Below are 18,928 nucleotides of genomic sequence, written 5' to 3'. Positions count from 1 at the left end.
GGAGGCTGAGCGCACCTAAGTGTTCGCGGAAGTAACGCATTGTGTTACTGTGGAATTTTAGCGACTCGATTACATGTGGATAAAAGGTTTGTTCTTGCTTTGATGACAGCTTTAATTTGACTTCACAGCATGAATAGAAACTCTGTGTCACTAATTTTACGTGTCGATGTTTACCTCATGCTTCCTGGACGTTATAAATGATATGTAACGTCATACGTGACACGGGGCGAGTTGTTTCTTCATGTGTTTCTTTGAAAAACAGTAAAGTGAAAGGAAATGACCGAAAACTTTGAGCATTTTTACCTTTGAGTTTGAACTCTCCGACTCGGTAGATTTAATTTAATCTCGAATCTTTTTTTCAGTTTCTGTTTTTCGGACAGCTGAAATGTCTGATGCAACGTCTTCATTCAGTCTCCGGTTGATTTTACTGTTGGCCGTTTTCACTCCAACTTCCTTCGGTGGTGAGTTAAACTATTTTCTGATATAGAAAATGACTTTGGACCAACTTCAGTTATTTAAACGTCAGCTCATTGTTTACGTCATGCAAAGGCCTCACTGATAGCTGATAGATGATAATTATGGAGGAATAAACACACAGCAGCCTTCCAATATTTTTCTACACTTTTAACTCTGAAACTATTGACAGCCACACACAACACACACACACAATCCCTCTAAAACTGTCTGTAATGCACAATACTATGTAAAGATTCCCTCATCAAAGTTGAGAGTATATTTTTATATATGTAAACATTATTTTCAAACATTTTGATTTCTAAGAAATGTTCAAACTGCATATCTGATTTAGATATCATACCAAAACAATTATTTTTATTTATTTTTTATATTTAGCCGTATGGAAATAAGATACTGTTACATCCCCCAGTAACACTTGGGGATGTTACTGGGGGATGATTTGAGCTGGGTCGTAACTTCGGCTCAAAAGTCGCAACATAAAAGGAGATGAACACCAGATTTTGGGTGAGAAGAGGTTTAATCTTAAAATGGAATACCAGGTTGGCTAAAATGACTAGTGCCACCAAGGCAAAGACAAGTGAGCCATTAGTACTTAAATTTTCCACTGTTTGTTGCTCCAAAGCAGCAGGGTTTTGCCCTTCTCCCTTTGACACAGCAGGCTTCACTCCTTCATTAGTGGTCCTGTCAAGAGGAACTGGCAAACGAGGTGATTTAGAAACAGGAAGCAGGCCTTCTTCCACAAGTTTGTTTGAAACAGCAGTTTTCAAGTCCTCTTTCACCATTTGCCTTGATACATTTAACTCAAAGTGTGCTGCTATAGCAAACAAATCATGTTTTCTACACACATTTAGCTCCTCCCAAGAAGGACTACTCAAAAATGCACTCAAATTGAACACACCAGTTGCCATGCTAACCTCTGCCAAATACACCAGCAGAAACAAACAACTCCAAACCTTCACCATCTAAAAATGGATTGAACAGGATAAGATAAGATAAGATAACCTTTATTAGTCCCACACGTGGGAAATTTGTTTTGTCACAGCAGGAAGTGGACAGTGCAAAAGTTATGAAGGACAATTAGAATAAAATAAAATAAGAATAAATACAGTACACAGCTGTACAGAATAGAATAAAAATAGAATACTATATACAGTAGAATAAAATAGAATAAAATATACAATAGGATAAAAATAGAATACAAATGCTATATACAACAGAGTGAAAAATACAACGGTTGCCAGAAAGATTATTGCACATTTGTGTTATTGCACATTTGTGGATGTGTTTGATCAGTTAAAGTCTTTGTTGTGGAGTCTGACAGCAGTGGGGAGGAAAGACCTGCGAAATCTCTCCGTCCCACACCGTGGGTGCCGCAGTCTCCCACTGAAGGAGCTGCTCAGTGCTGTCACAGTCTCATGCATGGGGTGGGAGATGTTGTCCAACAGGGATGGCAGCTTAGCCACCATTCTCCTGTCACTCACCACCTCCACTGGGTCCAGAGGGCATCCTAGAACAGAGCTGGCCCTTCGGATCAGCCTGTTCAGTCTCTTCCTGTCCCCAACAGAGATGCTGCCTCCCCAGCAGACCACACCATAAAAGATGGCTGAGGCCACCACAGAGTCATAGAAGGTCTTCAGGAGTGGGCCCTCCACTCCAAACGACCTGAGTCTCCGCAGCAGGTACAGCCTGCTCTGCCCTTTCCTGTAGAGGGCGTCTGAGTTATGAGTCCAGTCCAGTTTGCTGTTCAGATGAACACCAAGGTACCTGTAGCTGTCCACAGTCTCAATGTCCATACCTTGGATGTTCAGTGGTTGCAGTGGAGGATGCTTGTGCCTGCGGAAGTCTACCACCAGCTCCTTGGTTTTACTGGCATTGATCTGGAGGTAGTTCAGCTGGCACCAGTCCACAAAGTCCTGAGTCAGTCCTCTGTACTCCTTGTCGTCCCCATCAATGATGAGGCCGACTATAGCAGAGTCATCAGAGAACTTCTGCAGGAAGCACTGGGTGGAGTTGTGGGAGAAGTCTGCAGTGTAGATGGTGAATAGGAACGGAGCCAGAACCGTTCCCTGTGGGGCCCCCGTACTGCAGACAACCCTGTCCGACACACAGCCCTGAGTCCTCACATACTGTGGTCGGTTGGTGAGGTAGTCCAAAATCCAGGTAGTGAGGTGATGGTCCACTCCAGAGTTCTCCAGCTTGTCCTTCAGAACCGAGGGAAGAATAGTGTTGAAGGCACTGGAGAAATCAAAGAACATGATTCTCACAGTGCTTCCAGCGGTCTCCAGGTGAGCGAGGGAGCGATGTAGGAGGTGAATGACGGCATCATCAGCTCCAATGCCAGGCTGGTAGGCAAACTGAAGTGGGTCCAGTGATGAGCTCACAAGGCGCCGAAGCTGAGCCAGGACCAGCCGCTCCAGGGTCTTCATCAGGTGGGATGTCAGAGCCACCGGCCTGTAGCTGTTGAGGTCCTTGGGGCGTGAAGTCTTTGGCACTGGAACAACACAGGAGGTTTTCCAGAGCTGTGGGACTCTTCCCAGCCTCAGGCTCAGGTTGAAGAGGTGCTCCATCACACCACACAGTTGGTCCGCGCAGGACCTGACGACCCTCGAGCTGATGCCATCTGGGCCCGCTGCCTTCTTGCCATTAATCCTCCTCAGTTCCCTCCTAACCTGGGTGGTTGAGAGAGACAGGCTGGAGCCTTGTGTTGAGTGTGTATTGGATGCTGTTGTTGTTGGGGGTGGGGAGGAGTGAGCAGGGTGAATAGAGGAGGTGTGAAGTGTCTGAGGTGTCAGAGTTGGAACAGCAGCAGTGGGGGTGGGTGAGTCTGCAGCCGATGTTGGAGACTGCCTCATGGCTGAATCAAATCTGTTGAAGAAATGATTCAGTTCATTTGCCCACCTCACATCCCTCCCAGGCAGAGAGTTCTGATGTTTGTGGCCTGAGATGGTTCTGAGGCCTCTCCAGACTTCACCAACATTGTTTTGCTGAAGCTGGTTCTCCATCTTCTGCCTGTAGCTGTCCTTCCCATTCCTTATCAGTCCCCTCAGCTCTCTCTGCACCCTTTTCAACTCCTCTTTGTCTTTGGATTTGAAGGCCCTCCTCTTCTGCTTGAGGACGGCTTTAATTTCTGGGGTAATCCAGGGTTTGTTATTGGAGAAACACCGTACAGTCCTGGTAGGTACGGTGTTATCCACACAGAAATTAATATAGTCCGTAATGCATGTAGTAAGGCTGTCGATGTCCTCTCCGTGGTCGTCACAGATCACCTCCCACACAGTGGACTCAAAACAATCCTTAAGAGCCTCCTCGCTCTCCTCCGACTATCTCTGCACTGTGCGGGTGACTGGTGGCTCCCTGCGCACTAAGGGCTCATACACAGGGACAAGGTGCACCAGGTTATGATCAGATCTGCCCAGGGGAGGGAGAGGTGATGAACTGTATGCCTCTTCAGCATTGGCATACAGTAAGTCCAGTGTTTTATTGTCTCTGGTTGGGCAGGTCACATACTGGGTGAATGTGGGCAGTGTGGAGTCCAGTGAGGCATGATTAAAGTCTCCTGATATTATGAGAAGGGCTCTCGGAGATTGTGTTTGCAGTCTGCTGACCACAGAGTGGAGAGAGTCACAGGCTGCATCCGCGTTGGCCGAGGGGGGGACATACGCTGTTATCGCGATAACATGCGAGAATTCCCGGGGCAGGTAGTATGGACGCATGCTAACGGCTAGCAGCTCAACGTCTCTGCTGCAGAGTTGTTCTTTCACAGTGATGTGCCCAGGGTTACACCATCTGTCATTCACAAACACTGCCAGTCCCCCTCCTTTCCTCTTACCGCTGTCTCTCATCCTGTCCGCTCACAGCAGCTGGAATCCCGGTAGTGTCACGCTCGTGTCCGGAGTTAGCGGTGTTAGCCACGACTCCGTTAGCATCATGATGCTACATTGCCGGTACTCCCTCTGTGACCAGGTTAGCGACGTGAGCTCATCCATTTTATTGGGCAAAGATCTGACATTTCCAATAATTACAGAAGGAAGAGATGGTCGATAACGTCTCCTTCTCGGGCGACGGCGCTCCTTCCCAGCACGACACCCCCGTCTTTTCCTCCTCAGCTCGCTGGGAATGTCGGGTCTGTCCTCCGGCAGTACTGCTGCAGGACGCAGTGCTAACAGCTGATCCTTACTGTAAACAAAGGATCCCCGCTCTGGGTCTCCACACACGGGTGAAAAAAGTAGAAAAAAACTAAGAAAAACGAACAGAACTAGCACAAAACGGTAGTGCATGGTTGCAGAGTCTAATTACTAATACGTTAGTTATAGAAAAATTATGAGAAGAAAAGATAAGAAAGAAAGAAACTCAGAATGAGCAGAGCTGCTGTAACAGGCTGCCGCACACGGGGGGGCGCCGGAAGTAGATATTATCCCGGACGAGCGCCCAATTTATGTTACGTCGCCTGGCTAGTATAGGGGGTTGAAGGGACGAACATCAAGGTGGATAGTGAAGGAGGAGCCAAGATGGTAAGTGTAGAAGGTTTATTTAATGCTGGTGATGAGATTTGGGTTCAGACTGAGGTATAACGTCAGGGAGAGCCAAGGCCAACATAACAAACAAAACATCCCTGATGTAGAAATAAAAGAAACTTACCTAACTCCAAAGAAACAAAATATACAACCTATAACCATAACCTACCTAACAACACATAGGGTGTCAAAGCAAAAGGCAGCTCTCCCCTACAAGCAGTCTGAACAAGAAAACAACAATGCTCATACAAGTTACAAGGGCATGCAAGCCTGCATAGGTATGGCAACCAAAATGGCCAGAGGGCACAGAAGCACAGCTCCACAGGCCTTAAGTAGTGCTCTGCTGATTAACAATTAGCTGGGCCCTGAGCAGCATCCAATCAGGGCAGAGGAGGTGGAGCCTAGACAAAACAAACAGTTAGTAGGGAGAAGAGACATCCTCCTGGGGGATGTAACACCCCCACCCAGATAAACAAACGTGTAAGTTTGTTAACCTTACACCATCACATTCTTGAAAGGGCATCTGCCACAATATTTTCACATCCTCTCTTATGCTTTATTTCAATGTTGTAGTTTTGTGAAATTAAAGCCCACCTCATCAGTCGTTGATTGTTGTTATACATACGAGAGAGGAACACGAGAGGATTGTGATCAGTGAAAACCTCTACAGGTTGGGAAGTATTAATATTTCATTTTTAATAAAAGAAAAGGTTGACAATTTTGAATAAGTTATTTAATGTCTTTAATGTTTAAGGCCAATAAGGTCCAGTCAACCAGAAAATATAAAGTACAGTGTCAACCCTAGAACACTATCGCTATAAATAGTAACACAATCACTAGTGCCGGGTGATTTTTACCCGATATAATATAACCAATAAAAAGTAATCAAATATATCAAAATATGACAACACATGACAAATTAGAGTGGTCGTCTTTTACTTTCAACTGTGCCATGTCTAACAAGATGAAAAAAACCCTCCTAAAACAAAATAATGACTCTGGAAAGCTGGTCTTTGGTCCACCCATTCCTGGGAAATTTGAGACTTCCCTGGTGAAGGCACAGGCTCCCCGACACGCAAACAGCTGCAGGAGAGAGAAATCATGTAAATGTATTTTCCCGGGTGTAAATCACCCGGCGATAGTGTTCTAGGGTTAAAAAGTACAGTGTTACAAGTTTACAACCAGTTATAATGGGGCGATCGTGGCTCAAGACTTGGGTGTTCGTCTTGTAATCGGAAGGTTGCCGGTTCGAGCCCCGGCTCGGACAGTCTCGGTCGTTGTGTCCTTGGGCAAGACACTTCACCTACCGCCTACTGGTGTTGGCCAGAGGGGCCGATGGCGCGATATGGCAGCCTCGCCTCTGTCAGTGCGCCCCAGGGCAGCTGTGGCTACAACTGTAGCTTGCCTTCGCCGGTGTATGAATGCGAGAGTGAATGAATAGTGGTATTGTAAAGCGCTTTGAGGGGTCCCGAAAAGCGCTATATAAATGCAATCCATTATTATTATTATAAATCCTAATGCCCCGTGATAGACAAAGTCCAAAGGATCATCATCAGCTTCATGTAATTTATATCAGTGTAATAAAAAATAAACAAATCCCTCTTGCTAAATTAACCTCTCAGCTTCAGAGCAGCAGTCCGTTTCTGGGTTTCCTGCTCAGAATTAACCCATAATGGGAGACTGCAGTACAGACTACAGTAAACTCAGTGTTTACTGAATAACATATCTGTGAATCTGTCCTGTTTTTTCTGTGATAACTAAATAAGTGAAATGTATTTCTGCTTCAGTAAATTAAATCCCACCGAAAGAACTGTTAAATGACTCTTGGGTTTTCTAAAGCAAAACTATGCAACACACAGGGTTGATCAGCATATAAAAATTATTTTGTGGCTGGATGTCAGCTGAACATGTTGAACTGACATTTAATTCTTGAAATGTCTTCATAGTTTTTGTGTTTGTAAAAATGGTAGTAGTTCCAGATGGTACCCTGGGGCCTGCAGGGTGTTGGCCTTTGAGTTTGTCACCTCAAACACTTAAATTTGTTTTGTTACTAAGTTTCTATTATGTACCCTAAGTTTATTAAATTGATTTTTAAAAATATTTTAAATTTTTAAGGTTAAAGTTTAAAGATTTAAATTAGTGTGATCCATAGCTGGACTGGCCATCGGGCATACTGGGCATTTACCCGGTATGCCCGATGGTGATTTTTTGTTTTTATGGGCCGATGTTTTTTTTTTTCTCTTTTTTTTCTCGTAATGGTATAAACACTGAAAGGTGGTGGATTGCCCAGATGCTGGGAAAAATAGCTCAGTTGTTTGGCGGTGGCTATTGCGGAGCTTCCACAGATTCAGTAACATTAGCAAGTGGTGAAGCCCAGCAGGTGGATGAGGGAAAGGTGAGGCAGGACGAGGAGAGACCTGAGGCGGCCACCGGTCCAAGTATCAGATAAACTGAACTTCAGGTAAGAAGTTATGACCTGCAGTCTATCTGGGTCAGATATAAACCAAGTTTAGGTGTAGTTTATTTTCGTTGTGCTGACTTTTTACCGTCAGTTACAATAACTCGTACTGCGTACTAGCTAGTTTCTATACAGCTGGGTGGGTGCTGTGATGTTACTGATAGTGAACTTTATTTTATTCACAAGGTTAGTTATTAGAGTTTTCAACTGTCCCATAAAAAACGGAATCGTCCCGCATTCAGAGAAAATATTACGCGTTTCTTACTGAGCTGAAAGGAAACACAGTTTGTCCTGTACTTCAGCTAGAATGGAAAAGACACAAACCTGGAGTTATTCTGTGTTTACGCTGTTTCTTCTTCTCTCATTCTCTCCCCCTCCCTCTTCTGTTGCTACTTCAATCGGCTTTTCTCTCTTGTTTGTTTATCGCCCACTTTGCGCCAAAAAGAGGAAACCCGCGGATAAACAACAGCAGCACGTTTAAGCTTGATCAGCTGTTGTTAGAATTTATTTAATATTAATTTCTAGTATCAGCTGATGTTTGCTGGAGCCACAGCTGTAAAACCTGCTGGTCATGATATCAGTTTGGTTATCTGGTGAGAGGGAAACATGAAGATGAAACCAGGAGATGTCCTTACTGAATCATCAGGGCTGAACAGGTGATGGAGAAACAGGTTTACCTTTTAGGTGACATGAATGAGTTGAAGGGAAGTTATGAATTGTTTCTGAGAGACAAATAACACCAGGATCCTTTTCTAAGTAGCTGACAGCTGGTAACTGTGCAGGGGCGGATCTAGCAAAGTGTTGCCAGGGGGCCAGGTAGGGCATTAACAGGGAAAGGGGGGAACAAAGATATACTTTTCTTTCTCCCCTTCAACATGTAAATGAATCAGAACTGTAGCTATATTGAAATGTATTGACTTTTGTATAGTATTTTTTTCTCTCTTATTTTCTTTATTAAATGTACCTTTATATTGTTTACATGTTTGACATAAATTAACAACAACAACAACTACAACATTTAAAATGTCTAGCTTTAATAAATAAGTATCTGAATCTTAAAACCATAGTCATGTGATTTCAAATGTATAGAAATCTGTTATTGTATATAGTAAATTTTTTTCAGAGTTCCATCATAATTTCTTCAGAAATAAGTACTGTATATGATGCCAGTATTTTCCCAGATTCTGTACCAGTACTGTGTGTAAAATGCCATCAAAAAGTCAATTAAGTTTTATTCTTTCTCACCTGTCTTTCTGTCTCCTTTCACTTTTTAAAGGTTGCCATGTTAGAAAAAAGTATTTTGCCCTGCCATGCTGTTTATTGATGTGGCAAATGAATGGTTTATGAAAATATATCTAAATCTGTCATCAGTAATCAGTAATGATCATGTCTCACCTCTAGTCTTCTCTGTCTTAATTTCAGGTTTCCACCATGTGTTGTAGATAGTTCAGGAGGTTAACTCGACAAAGCAGTCTTTTGGTTTTGGCTAAGTACTGTTTAGAATACCAGAATAGGGAGGATGGTGTAGGTTTAAGTGTATTAGACTGAAACAAATATACCAACAAGACAGTGTACATCACTGTCACAACAGCTTTTGTTTTCATACAAAGGCTATATGGTTTTTCCAATAATACCTGGTGGGCCAGTCTGTAGTCAAAATGCCTGGGCCGATTTTTTGTCACAGTCCAGCCCTGGTGCGATCATGACTGTAGCAGATGTACAATGACATTACCCATTCAGAATTGAGGCTTTCTGACTGTAATTTTTATACTGTGGCTGGCCGTGTCTGGCAAATATCACTGTGCAGTTTTACATTAAACCCTTTGCGCTGTGTTGTTTCCTCTTTCAGGCCAGGAAATCATCACAGCTGAGACTGAACAGGATGTTACTCTGCCATGTCAAGCTCCAGACAACATCATAGGTATAGAGTGGAGCAGACCTGATCTAAATGAGGAATATGTTCTTTTGTATCGGGATGGGCGGTCCGATCCAAAACACCAGCATCCATCTTTTGTGAGCCGGGTGTATCTAAAGGACGGAGATGCGTCTTTGATTCTGAAGAATGTTACGACTGCTGATACTGGCAAATACGAATGTCGTGTGAGGACAGGAACAAGCCGCAGGAAGAGAGCGTATCTGGAAATTGATCCTGTCAGTATAATCTACCTGAGAGTTGTTGTTCCTCCAGGTGAGTGAGTAGAGTTGAGTGTGTGTGTGATCAGAGGTGAAGCTGCTTCCTGGTTGTTGATGTTTGTTTCTAAAGATGTTGTTGATGAGACTTTGTAGAAAGCAGCTGGTCTGAGTGATGTGATCAGAGTGCAGTAGATAATGTCTGACAGCAGTTTGAAGAGGAAATGGATTCTGTTCTGTTCTTCACTCATCACCTACCTGACAGCCGACACCTCACACCTGTTTCTCACCTGCAGGTCAGCCAGTACAAGAGGAAGATGAATCAAAAGAGGCTGGACAAGAGAAGACTAAACTGATAGTTGGTCTGTCAATTTCTGCTATGCTACTTATTTTTGTTGTTGGTATTCTGATCTACAGAAACCGTAAAAATCAGCAGCGGATGGATTTATACAGTCATCCAGCTGAACACCAACTGATCAGTCAACAGCTAAACTGTAAGTCTCTTCTTTCTGGGAGAGAAACAGATGAAGAGCTGCAGGTTTTTCAGTCTTGACCGCTGTTTGCAAGTAAGTTGAATAGTGCAAACATACAAAGAAAACATGCTAACCATTTAGTGCAGAAATTTGAATTAGTGTTTGTCTTATTGTTTTTTGTTTTATTTTTGGTTCTTTTTTTAACTCTTATCAGAGAAATTTTCTTATTTCTCAAAATGCATGCTACAACCATTTGGCTAGCTCGTGTGCAATTAGCTCAGATGTGTTTGGCATGTTGGATTCGAGGCACTGAGGTTATAATGGCGAATGGCACCGTAAACATAATACACAGTAAAAACAAGTGTAAATGTAGTACACTACACCATACACCTGATACAGTGTAAACATAGTGCATTTATGTAAGCATCTAAGCTAAACTTGAAACACAAGTGTAAAATGCACTAAACTACACTTGAAACACAAGTGTAAAATGCACTAGGTTACACTTGAAACACAAGTGTAAAATGCACTAGGTTACACTTGAAACACAAGTGTAAAATGCACTAAACTACACTTGAAACACAAGTGTAAAATGCACTAGGTTACACTTGAAACACAAGTGTAAAATGCACTAGGTTACACTTGAAACACAAGTGTAAAATGCACTAGGTTACACTTGAAACACAAGTGTAAAATGCACTAGGTTACACTTGAAACACAAGTGTAAAATGCACTAGGTTACACTTGAAACACAAGTGTAAAATGCACTAGGCTACACTTGAAACACAAGTGTAAAATGCACTAGGTTACACTTGAAACACAAGTGTAAAATGGACCAAGCTACAGTTGAAACACAAGTGTAAATGAACTCAGCCACTCTTGAAACGCAAGTGAAAAATGCACTAGGCTACACTTGAAACACAAGCGTAAAATGCACTAGGCTACACTTGAAACACAAGCGTAAAATGCACTAGGTTACACTTGAAACACAAGTGTAAAATGCACTAGGTTACACTTGAAACACAAGTGTAAAATGGACCAAGCTACAGTTGAAACACAAGTGTAAATGAACTCAGCCACTCTTGAAACGCAAGTGAAAAATGCACTAGGCTACACTTGAAACACAAGCGTAAAATGCACTAGGCTACACTTGAAACACAAGTGTAAAATGCACTAGGTTACACTTGAAACACAAGTGTAAAATGGACCAAGCTACAGTTGAAACACAAGTGTAAATGAACTCAGCCACTCTTGAAACGCAAGTGAAAAATGCACTAGGCTACACTTGAAACACAAGTGTAAAATGCACTAGGCTACACTTGAAACACAAGTGTAAAATGCACTAGGTTACACTTGAAACACAAGCGTAAAATGCACTAGGCTACACTTGAAACACAAGCGTAAAATGCACTAGGTTACACTTGAAACACAAGCGTAAAATGCACTAGGCTACACTTGAAACACAAGTGTAAAATGCACTAGGCTACACTTGAAACACAAGTGTAAAATGCACTTAGTTACACTTGAAACACAAGCGTAGAATGAATTTTCTTACACTTGAAACACAAGCGTAAAATGCACTTAGTTACACTTGAAACACAAGCGTAAAATGCACTAAGCTACACTTGAAACACAAGTGTAAAATGCACTAGGCTACACTTGAAACACAAGTGTAAAATGCACTAAGCTACACTTGAAACAAGTGTAAAATGCACTTAGTTACACTTGAAACACAAGTGTAAAATGCACTTAGTTACACTTGAAACACAAGCGTAAAATGCACTAGGCTACACTTGAAACACAAGCGTAAAATGCACTAGGCTACACTTGAAACACAAGCGTAAAATGCACTAGGCTACACTTGAAACACAAGCGTAAAATGCACTAAGCTACACTTGAAACACAAGTGTAAAATGCACTTAGTTACACTTGAAACACAAGTGTAAAATGCACTTAGTTACACTTGAAACACAAGTGTAAAATGCACTAAGCTACACTTGAAACACAAGCGTAAAATGCACTTAGTTACACTTGAAACACAAGTGTAAAATGCACTTAGTTACACTTGAAACACAAGCGTAAAATGCACTAGGCTACACTTGAAACACAAGTGTAAAATGCACTTAGTTACACTTGAAACACAAGTGTAAAATGCACTAGGCTACACTTGAAACACAAGTGTAAAATGCACTAGGCTACACTTGAAACACAAGTGTAAAATGCACTTAGTTACACTTGAAACACAAGTGTAAAATGCACTATTCTACACTTGAAACACAAGTGTAAAATGCACTAGGCTACACTTGAAACACAAGTGTAAAATGCACTTAGTTACACTTGAAACACAAGTGTAAAATGCACTTAGTTACACTTGAAACACAAGCGTAAAATGCATTTTCTTACACTTGAAACACAAGCGTAAAATGCATTTTCTTACACTTGAAACACAAGTGTAAAATGCACTTAGTTACACTTGAAACACAAGTGTAAAATGCACTTAGTTACACTTGAAACACAAGTGTAAAATGCACTTAGTTACACTTGAAACACAAGTGTAAAATGCACTAGGCTACACTTGAAACACAAGTGTAAAATGCACTTAATTACACTTGAAACACAAGTGTAAAATGCACTTAGTTACACTTGAAACACAAGTGTAAAATGCACTAGGCTACACTTGAAACACAAGTGTAAAATGCACTTAATTACACTTGAAACACAAGTGTAAAATGCACTAGGCTACACTTGAAACACAAGTGTAAAATGCATTTACTTACACTTGAAACACAAGCGTAAAATGCACTTAATTACACTTGAAACACAAGCGTAAAATGCATTTACTTACACTTGAAACACAAGCGTAAAATGCACTTAATTACACTTGAAACACAAGCGTAAAATGCATTTACTTACACTTGAAACACAAGCGTAAAATGCACTTAATTACACTTGAAACACAAGCGTAAAATGCACTAGGCTACACTTGAAACTAGGGATTGGTATTGATAAGATTTTCACGATTCCGATTCCATTTTCGATTCTTTTTAATGATTCCATTCTTTATCTATTCTCTTGTCGATTCTTTTTAAAAAAGGAGAACACTAAGGTCTATGAGCTTAGAACTTTGTTTTATATCTTCTCTTTGAACAAGATAGAAATTTAGGAGTAACATGGCCTTACAAACCCAACAGTGAGATCTTAAGCGATCCACAGCCTATGACTCTTCAATGGGGTCCCTGGGAAAAAAAAAAATTGTAAATGTAAAATAATAAAATAAATATTCTTCTGTAGCAATAACAAAGTATAACATAAATTATTCTGTAGCAACTACACAAGAATATCCAGTAATGTCCCTGCCTACAATTAAACACATTCACTTACCGAAAATCGGGGGCATCTGCTGTGGCAAATGGGTGCAAGGCTTTGACCACAAACTTAGTCACTGCTCGGTGACATTCGTCTATCCTGGCCTGAAAGGAGACGCTAACAGTAGACTGCAGCGACAACTGCCAGCAAGCGCCAGCCAGACTCTGTCTGTCTCTGTCATCATGGTCACCTAAATGCACAGTAATGGCAGGTTTTGTAATAAGGCAGATCGCACTAACATAATATGCACTATTAGTTGATTATTTACCTGCCGCATTAACGGGAGAGGACGTGCAAACGTTACCGCTGCTGCTGGGTTGAGATTCACGAGTCCGGAGTGGAATTGTCAACACGACATTCATTTAAAGTTATCGCGTGTTTTGTGAGCAAATGCTTTTGCATATTTGTAGTGTTTCCTCCCTTAAATGAAATATCTACTTTGCAAGTATTGCAAGTTGCCCTGTTTTCATCCGTTCTCGTAAAGTATAACCAAACTTTTGAGCGTTTGAGCCGCTCAAACCTGCCAGGTAAATGACGCTCTGCAACGTGGTGACGTCTTTCGGGGCAACTGGAATCGATAAGGGAATCGTTTGCAAAAATGGCAAACAATTCCAAGGAATTGAAACAGTGGGAACCGGTTCTCAACAAGAACCGGGTTTCGATACCCATCCCTACTTGAAACACAAGCGTAAAATGCGCTAGGCTACACTGTAAATTCAATACACTTGTGGTCGCAAATTTTGAAGCCATCCTGATAACCTTCTTCCACCAACGATGTGGAGATCCAAATCCAATTAAAATCAAGACACTCAAAAAGATGCTCTGTAAAAGAGTAGAATTCTTGGAACAGAGTTTAATACACTGAATCATATGAACAGCAGGAAAAATACATACAGACATTTAGCAAGAGAATTACAAAGCAGAAAGCAAGCAAAGCAAAAACCCCGGGGTGTACAGCCTTAAGCACAGACAACAGAGCGACACAGAGACGGACAGGTAGCAGCAGCAGGAGGAAAAAGCACTGGGGGCGTCCTCTGGTCCCCTAATATAGGGACCAGTATCCCCGCCCCCTGCTGCTGGGTAACTTTCCCACACGCCCAGCACAGCTGCTGGGGTCAGGTAGCGGCCAAGGTCTTGGCCAAAGGCCAGTCAGGACTCTGAGTACCCCTTGCTCTGGCTTATCACAATAGGTCATGACACGGTCAAAGGTCACACATTAATCCTAATTATTAAATCTTATACAGCAAGTGGCACAATCTTATAACATATAATACACAGGTTGCATGCCTAAAAACACTTCAGTGTGGGTTCAAAGTGTGTGTGTGTGTGTGTGTGTGTGTGTGTGTGTGTGTGTGTGTATGATATTTTATCGTGATGTGTTCAGGATCTCTATTACAATGTTACTGTTTTGGTTGTGCTGCGTTAAAGACGTTGAGTGTGTATTAGGGAAGGTTAGTTACCGGAGAGTAAATTATTCAAGAGAACTCTCCCCCTACATTAACTGCCCTGTTACTGTACCAACTTAATAAACCTTGGTGAAGCAAAAATGTCTTGTGCTTAAGACTCTACATGAAAGTTAAAATATATATGTTCAGTGCACATAGATATATAGAGTATATAGTTACATAGTTATACATATCACACAAAAATCCACCACACACTGTAAACACAAGTGTAAATAGATTACACTTGAAATGGACACAATACAGTGTTAGGATTGGTGTAAATGCAGTACACTACACTGCAAACGCTAGTGTAAATAGACTACACTACACCGTGGATATGATAAGGATCTGCTCAGGCTCTGATCAATGAGTAAAATGCAACCTCCAGCCTTTTTGTTAAAGACTAATCAAAAATTATTCGGCTCCAGAAAGGAACCACAGTAGAAAAAGTTCGAGATCTGGCGATTTTGTGAAATGAAAAGCACAGCTCTTAGAAGTAATTGTACTTACTGTTTACAATGTGTGCAATTGAACTGTGTACAGTTTAATTCTAATTATCATTTCATACCATTTTTATTTTTGCTATTTGTGCTGATTTTTTTTTTTATTTTAAATGTAATTCCAATCATCATTTTATTTTTAAATGTTTATTTTTATTCAGTGTATCGTTTTCGGCATGTCAAGTGTACAGCACTTTGAGAACAACTCCCAGCTGAAAACAAAGTACTATATAAATAAATTGGTTGCTTACTTGCTTACAAAGTGTGAAATGATTAATGCTAACTTGTGCCGTCCTTTGACCCAAGTGGTGTAAAGTCTTCAGTGTTTGTTGCTGTTTTGAGTTCAGATAACTGAGAATAAAGTAATTTCATGTTTATTTTAAATATTTGTGTATTTATTGAATGTCCTCGAAGCAGAAAAGCATCTGAAAATAGCACAATAACTACAACTCGCCATAAGGAGCTTCCATCTACAAATGGTAGGCATTAGTACAGTGTCTCTGATATTTTTATAAAGTATTAGGAGCTCCAATATAAAGCGAAGTTTTAACCAGTTTAAGTATACAACATTACTCTCTTTCTTTATAATCTATTACAACATATTTTAAATTTTTACTTTCTGCAGTAAAACTTTCAAATTCAGCTTCATTCAGGATTATGGTGAGATAGACTCACTTGTCAGAATAAAAATTAACAAAAATGAGAAACGGTGAAGAACTGGACCTTTTATTCTTGCAAGGGAGCAAAAGCACAAGGTCTAATGCAAGTGCTCAAAGTCCCCAGTGACTTTTTATTACATTTTCTTAATCCCACCCTAACTGGGTAGGAATAAGTGTACTGGGTGACTGTTATACAGTTCACACTAATTAGAACATTGCATAACATATTTTTTCCATCATATCTCTTTCCACATACAGTCCACATAGATGTTAGTCAGCCTTTAAAAGCAATCATGACCTTTGATCAGAGCTTTCTTTTATGATTTTATTTCCTGCTGTTGTTTGAGTCTGGCTGTGTGCCAAGCTAAACTGAGCATAAACAAATTAAACAGGTTTATTTATTGTTAGTAACTGGGGAATTTTAAAGGCTGAAACTCTGAGAAGTAAGTCTTGCAAAGTGTTATGTCTTTAATTATAAAGCAATCAGATCGAATTTTGTACTTGCATGATTGTCTATAGCTCAGGTTGTCTTTAGAGAGAGGTTGTGTTTCTAACACATGTGAATGTTTCAGGGCTCCATTACGGGGTTTTTTAGAGCAGCAAGAGCTGAGCGAAATACAGAGTGAGCTTTGATATTTTCTTTATTCAAGTCCTAACCAGTCATAGAGCAAATGTATTAAAATATTCAAAATGTACAGAAGCTACAGCACCACAAACTGGCTCAGTGTTTGATTACTGCTGTTTAATTGAACTGGTCTGTAGGTGGCAGCATTGTTTGTTCTCTCTCCTCCACCTTTCCTTAAACCCACTCAACTTAAACTGACTTATCTAACAGCAGCAGTCACACTCTGTGGGGAGAAAAATCACCTGATTTCTGTATCACTTTCCCCCAGATTTATTTTTCTTTTGATCTTGATCGGTTTGGGTGTGCTCTGCCCAGCTCCTAGAAAACTAGAATCAAAGGACTTTGGAACAATCAAAGTTTGTGATAAGCAGACCTGGAGGAAGAGAGAAAACTGCTTTACCTGCACTTCTCTGCTTGACTTTACAGATTTTCACCTGTGTGCATCCCAGTAAGTGAAATGCGCATAATAATAATAGCACCAAGTTAATAATGCTTTTGACACTGATTTTGCATGTGTGTGTTTAAGGAGAAATCAGGCTCGTACAAATGATTCAAGAAACACATGCCATTATACGTTTTGTGGATTTCTGGCTTTGTAGTCTGTATTGAGTTTATATCCAAACACATTCGAACCTCTTTTATTTCTTTACACACTCTGACACTGCGCCAACCTCACAAAGATGGCAAAATGAAGCTGCAAAAGACTCAATTTCCTGATTTGTGCTTCAATACGTGGACGCAATTCGTGGTGCCTTTAGGTGCACTTTGTAAACTCAGCAATCTATTCTCCGAAAAACAAAAGTTTTTGTTTTATTTTGTTTAATAAAAACTTCAGCTGGTGAGCATCTAGTGAGCAGCAGAAAAGAAAAAAAAAACATCCAAAATTTTCCATTCCTCCGTAGGACACTCTTTTTCAAGGGGGTGCTAGAGAAAACTGGAATGGTTGCAGGGATCCCCCAGCCCACTATGGCACCTGAAGCACCTTTGAACATTTAAGTTGAGTCTGGTCCACAGTCATCTGAGGGGAAGGGTTAGGGTTATCTGTCATTGGAGAGTCTATGTAATGAAGAAAATATAAAATGACATATTTCAGATCATGTATATGTACATTTTAGTTTTGTGATGTTTACCATTTTTAAGAAATATTAAGCCAAAGATTTTACTGCACAGATTAGGTTTACTAAAAGAGCGTCAAGAGTAGAGAGGCAATGATATAGAAATGAAGAACATGGCTGACTTTCTGCGTGCTGTAAAATCTTTACTGGATTTTGCAGATGTCACAAAGACAGAAACAGGAGATTTTTCATTTTGCATGTTACTACCCTCTATAATAAAATCTATCCAGAGATTATTCAGAGCTAAATTATATAAAGTTGCATTATCAGTCACTCAGGATCACATATTTCAGTTTTACTTACTACAAATGATTATTTTTAAATTTTTAAAATGTAAAAAAACAAGTGATTATAGAACCTTGAATAATTTATTTCTTGCTTTATTTGTGCTGAAAGTCTGTATTTTGTTTTTATTATCTTCAAACAAACTAATTGTAGAAAATATGAAGCATGTCTGATATTTGTGCAGCAGAGGAGCAACAGTGGGTTCACAAAATGCATCTTTTTTTCCTTTTCCTTTCACTGACCTGTAAAACATCCACATGAAGACATAGAAAGTTTAAGGATGTCATGAAGAGACAAAAACTTAAATTCTTCAGTCAAAAAGCCTTCGCATCTCAAATTGCTCTTTGATATTCAAAAGATATACAGTACCTTCTCCAGTTTCTTCCATTTGTGTTACTGATTCACAGACACAAGCATTACCTACATTAAAAAATAAATCCAAAAACAATTAATTAGACTCAATAAATATCACATTTTTTAACTACACTGCAAAGACCGAGTATTTTGGAAACTATTGTATCACTAAAACCACAATTATGCAATATTTTCATACTGCGAGTCTGTAATGCTGTTATTATGATGTGAAACACTAACATTCGTGGATTATTTCATTCAAATAGTTAAGAATTACTTAAGTATTTAAAATGTTATTTGACTTTAATCTGTTTGTCAATTGGCTGTTGTACTGTTTGCCCAGAACAAGGTCTCGTGGACTTCAATACTGACAGCCATGAGCTGCATGTACATTAAAGCAGATAAAGACTTAAAATCTTCTTCTTCCTGCTGCTCCTTTAGGAATCACCACAGCAGATCATCTACCTCCATCTCAGCCTGTCTCTGTTATACTCTACAGTGACACCAACCCTCTAAGAAAAACAAAA

General features: G+C 40.4%; 1 protein-coding gene across 1 annotated transcript; it reads left to right on the top strand.

Annotated features, from left to right (window-relative positions):
* LOC109199321 (nectin-4-like) lies at nt 1-11,567 on the top strand. Its single transcript, XM_019354618.2, has 4 exons — nt 1-86; nt 363-461; nt 9,299-9,637; nt 9,876-11,567. The coding sequence occupies exons 1-4, from the start codon at nt 74-76 to the stop codon at nt 10,130-10,132; spliced, it is 708 nt and encodes a 235-aa protein (XP_019210163.1). The 5' UTR covers nt 1-73; the 3' UTR covers nt 10,133-11,567.
* The last annotated feature ends 7,361 nt before the right edge of the window (nt 11,568-18,928 follow it).

Source organism: Oreochromis niloticus, linkage group LG3, assembly GCF_001858045.2.
Source record: "Oreochromis niloticus isolate F11D_XX linkage group LG3, O_niloticus_UMD_NMBU, whole genome shotgun sequence".
In the NCBI taxonomy this organism is placed as follows: Eukaryota; Metazoa; Chordata; class Actinopteri; order Cichliformes; family Cichlidae; genus Oreochromis; species Oreochromis niloticus.
This window is presented reverse-complemented; position numbering and strand designations above follow the sequence as displayed.

Excerpts from the sequence above, each read along its gene's own strand:
- LOC109199321 (XM_019354618.2), top strand. Across the intron at positions 462-9,298 it reads CACTCCAACTTCCTTCGGTG|GCCAGGAAATCATCACAGCT; the intron begins GTGAGTTAAACT and ends TTCCTCTTTCAG. Across the intron at positions 9,638-9,875 it reads GAGAGTTGTTGTTCCTCCAG|GTCAGCCAGTACAAGAGGAA; the intron begins GTGAGTGAGTAG and ends TCTCACCTGCAG.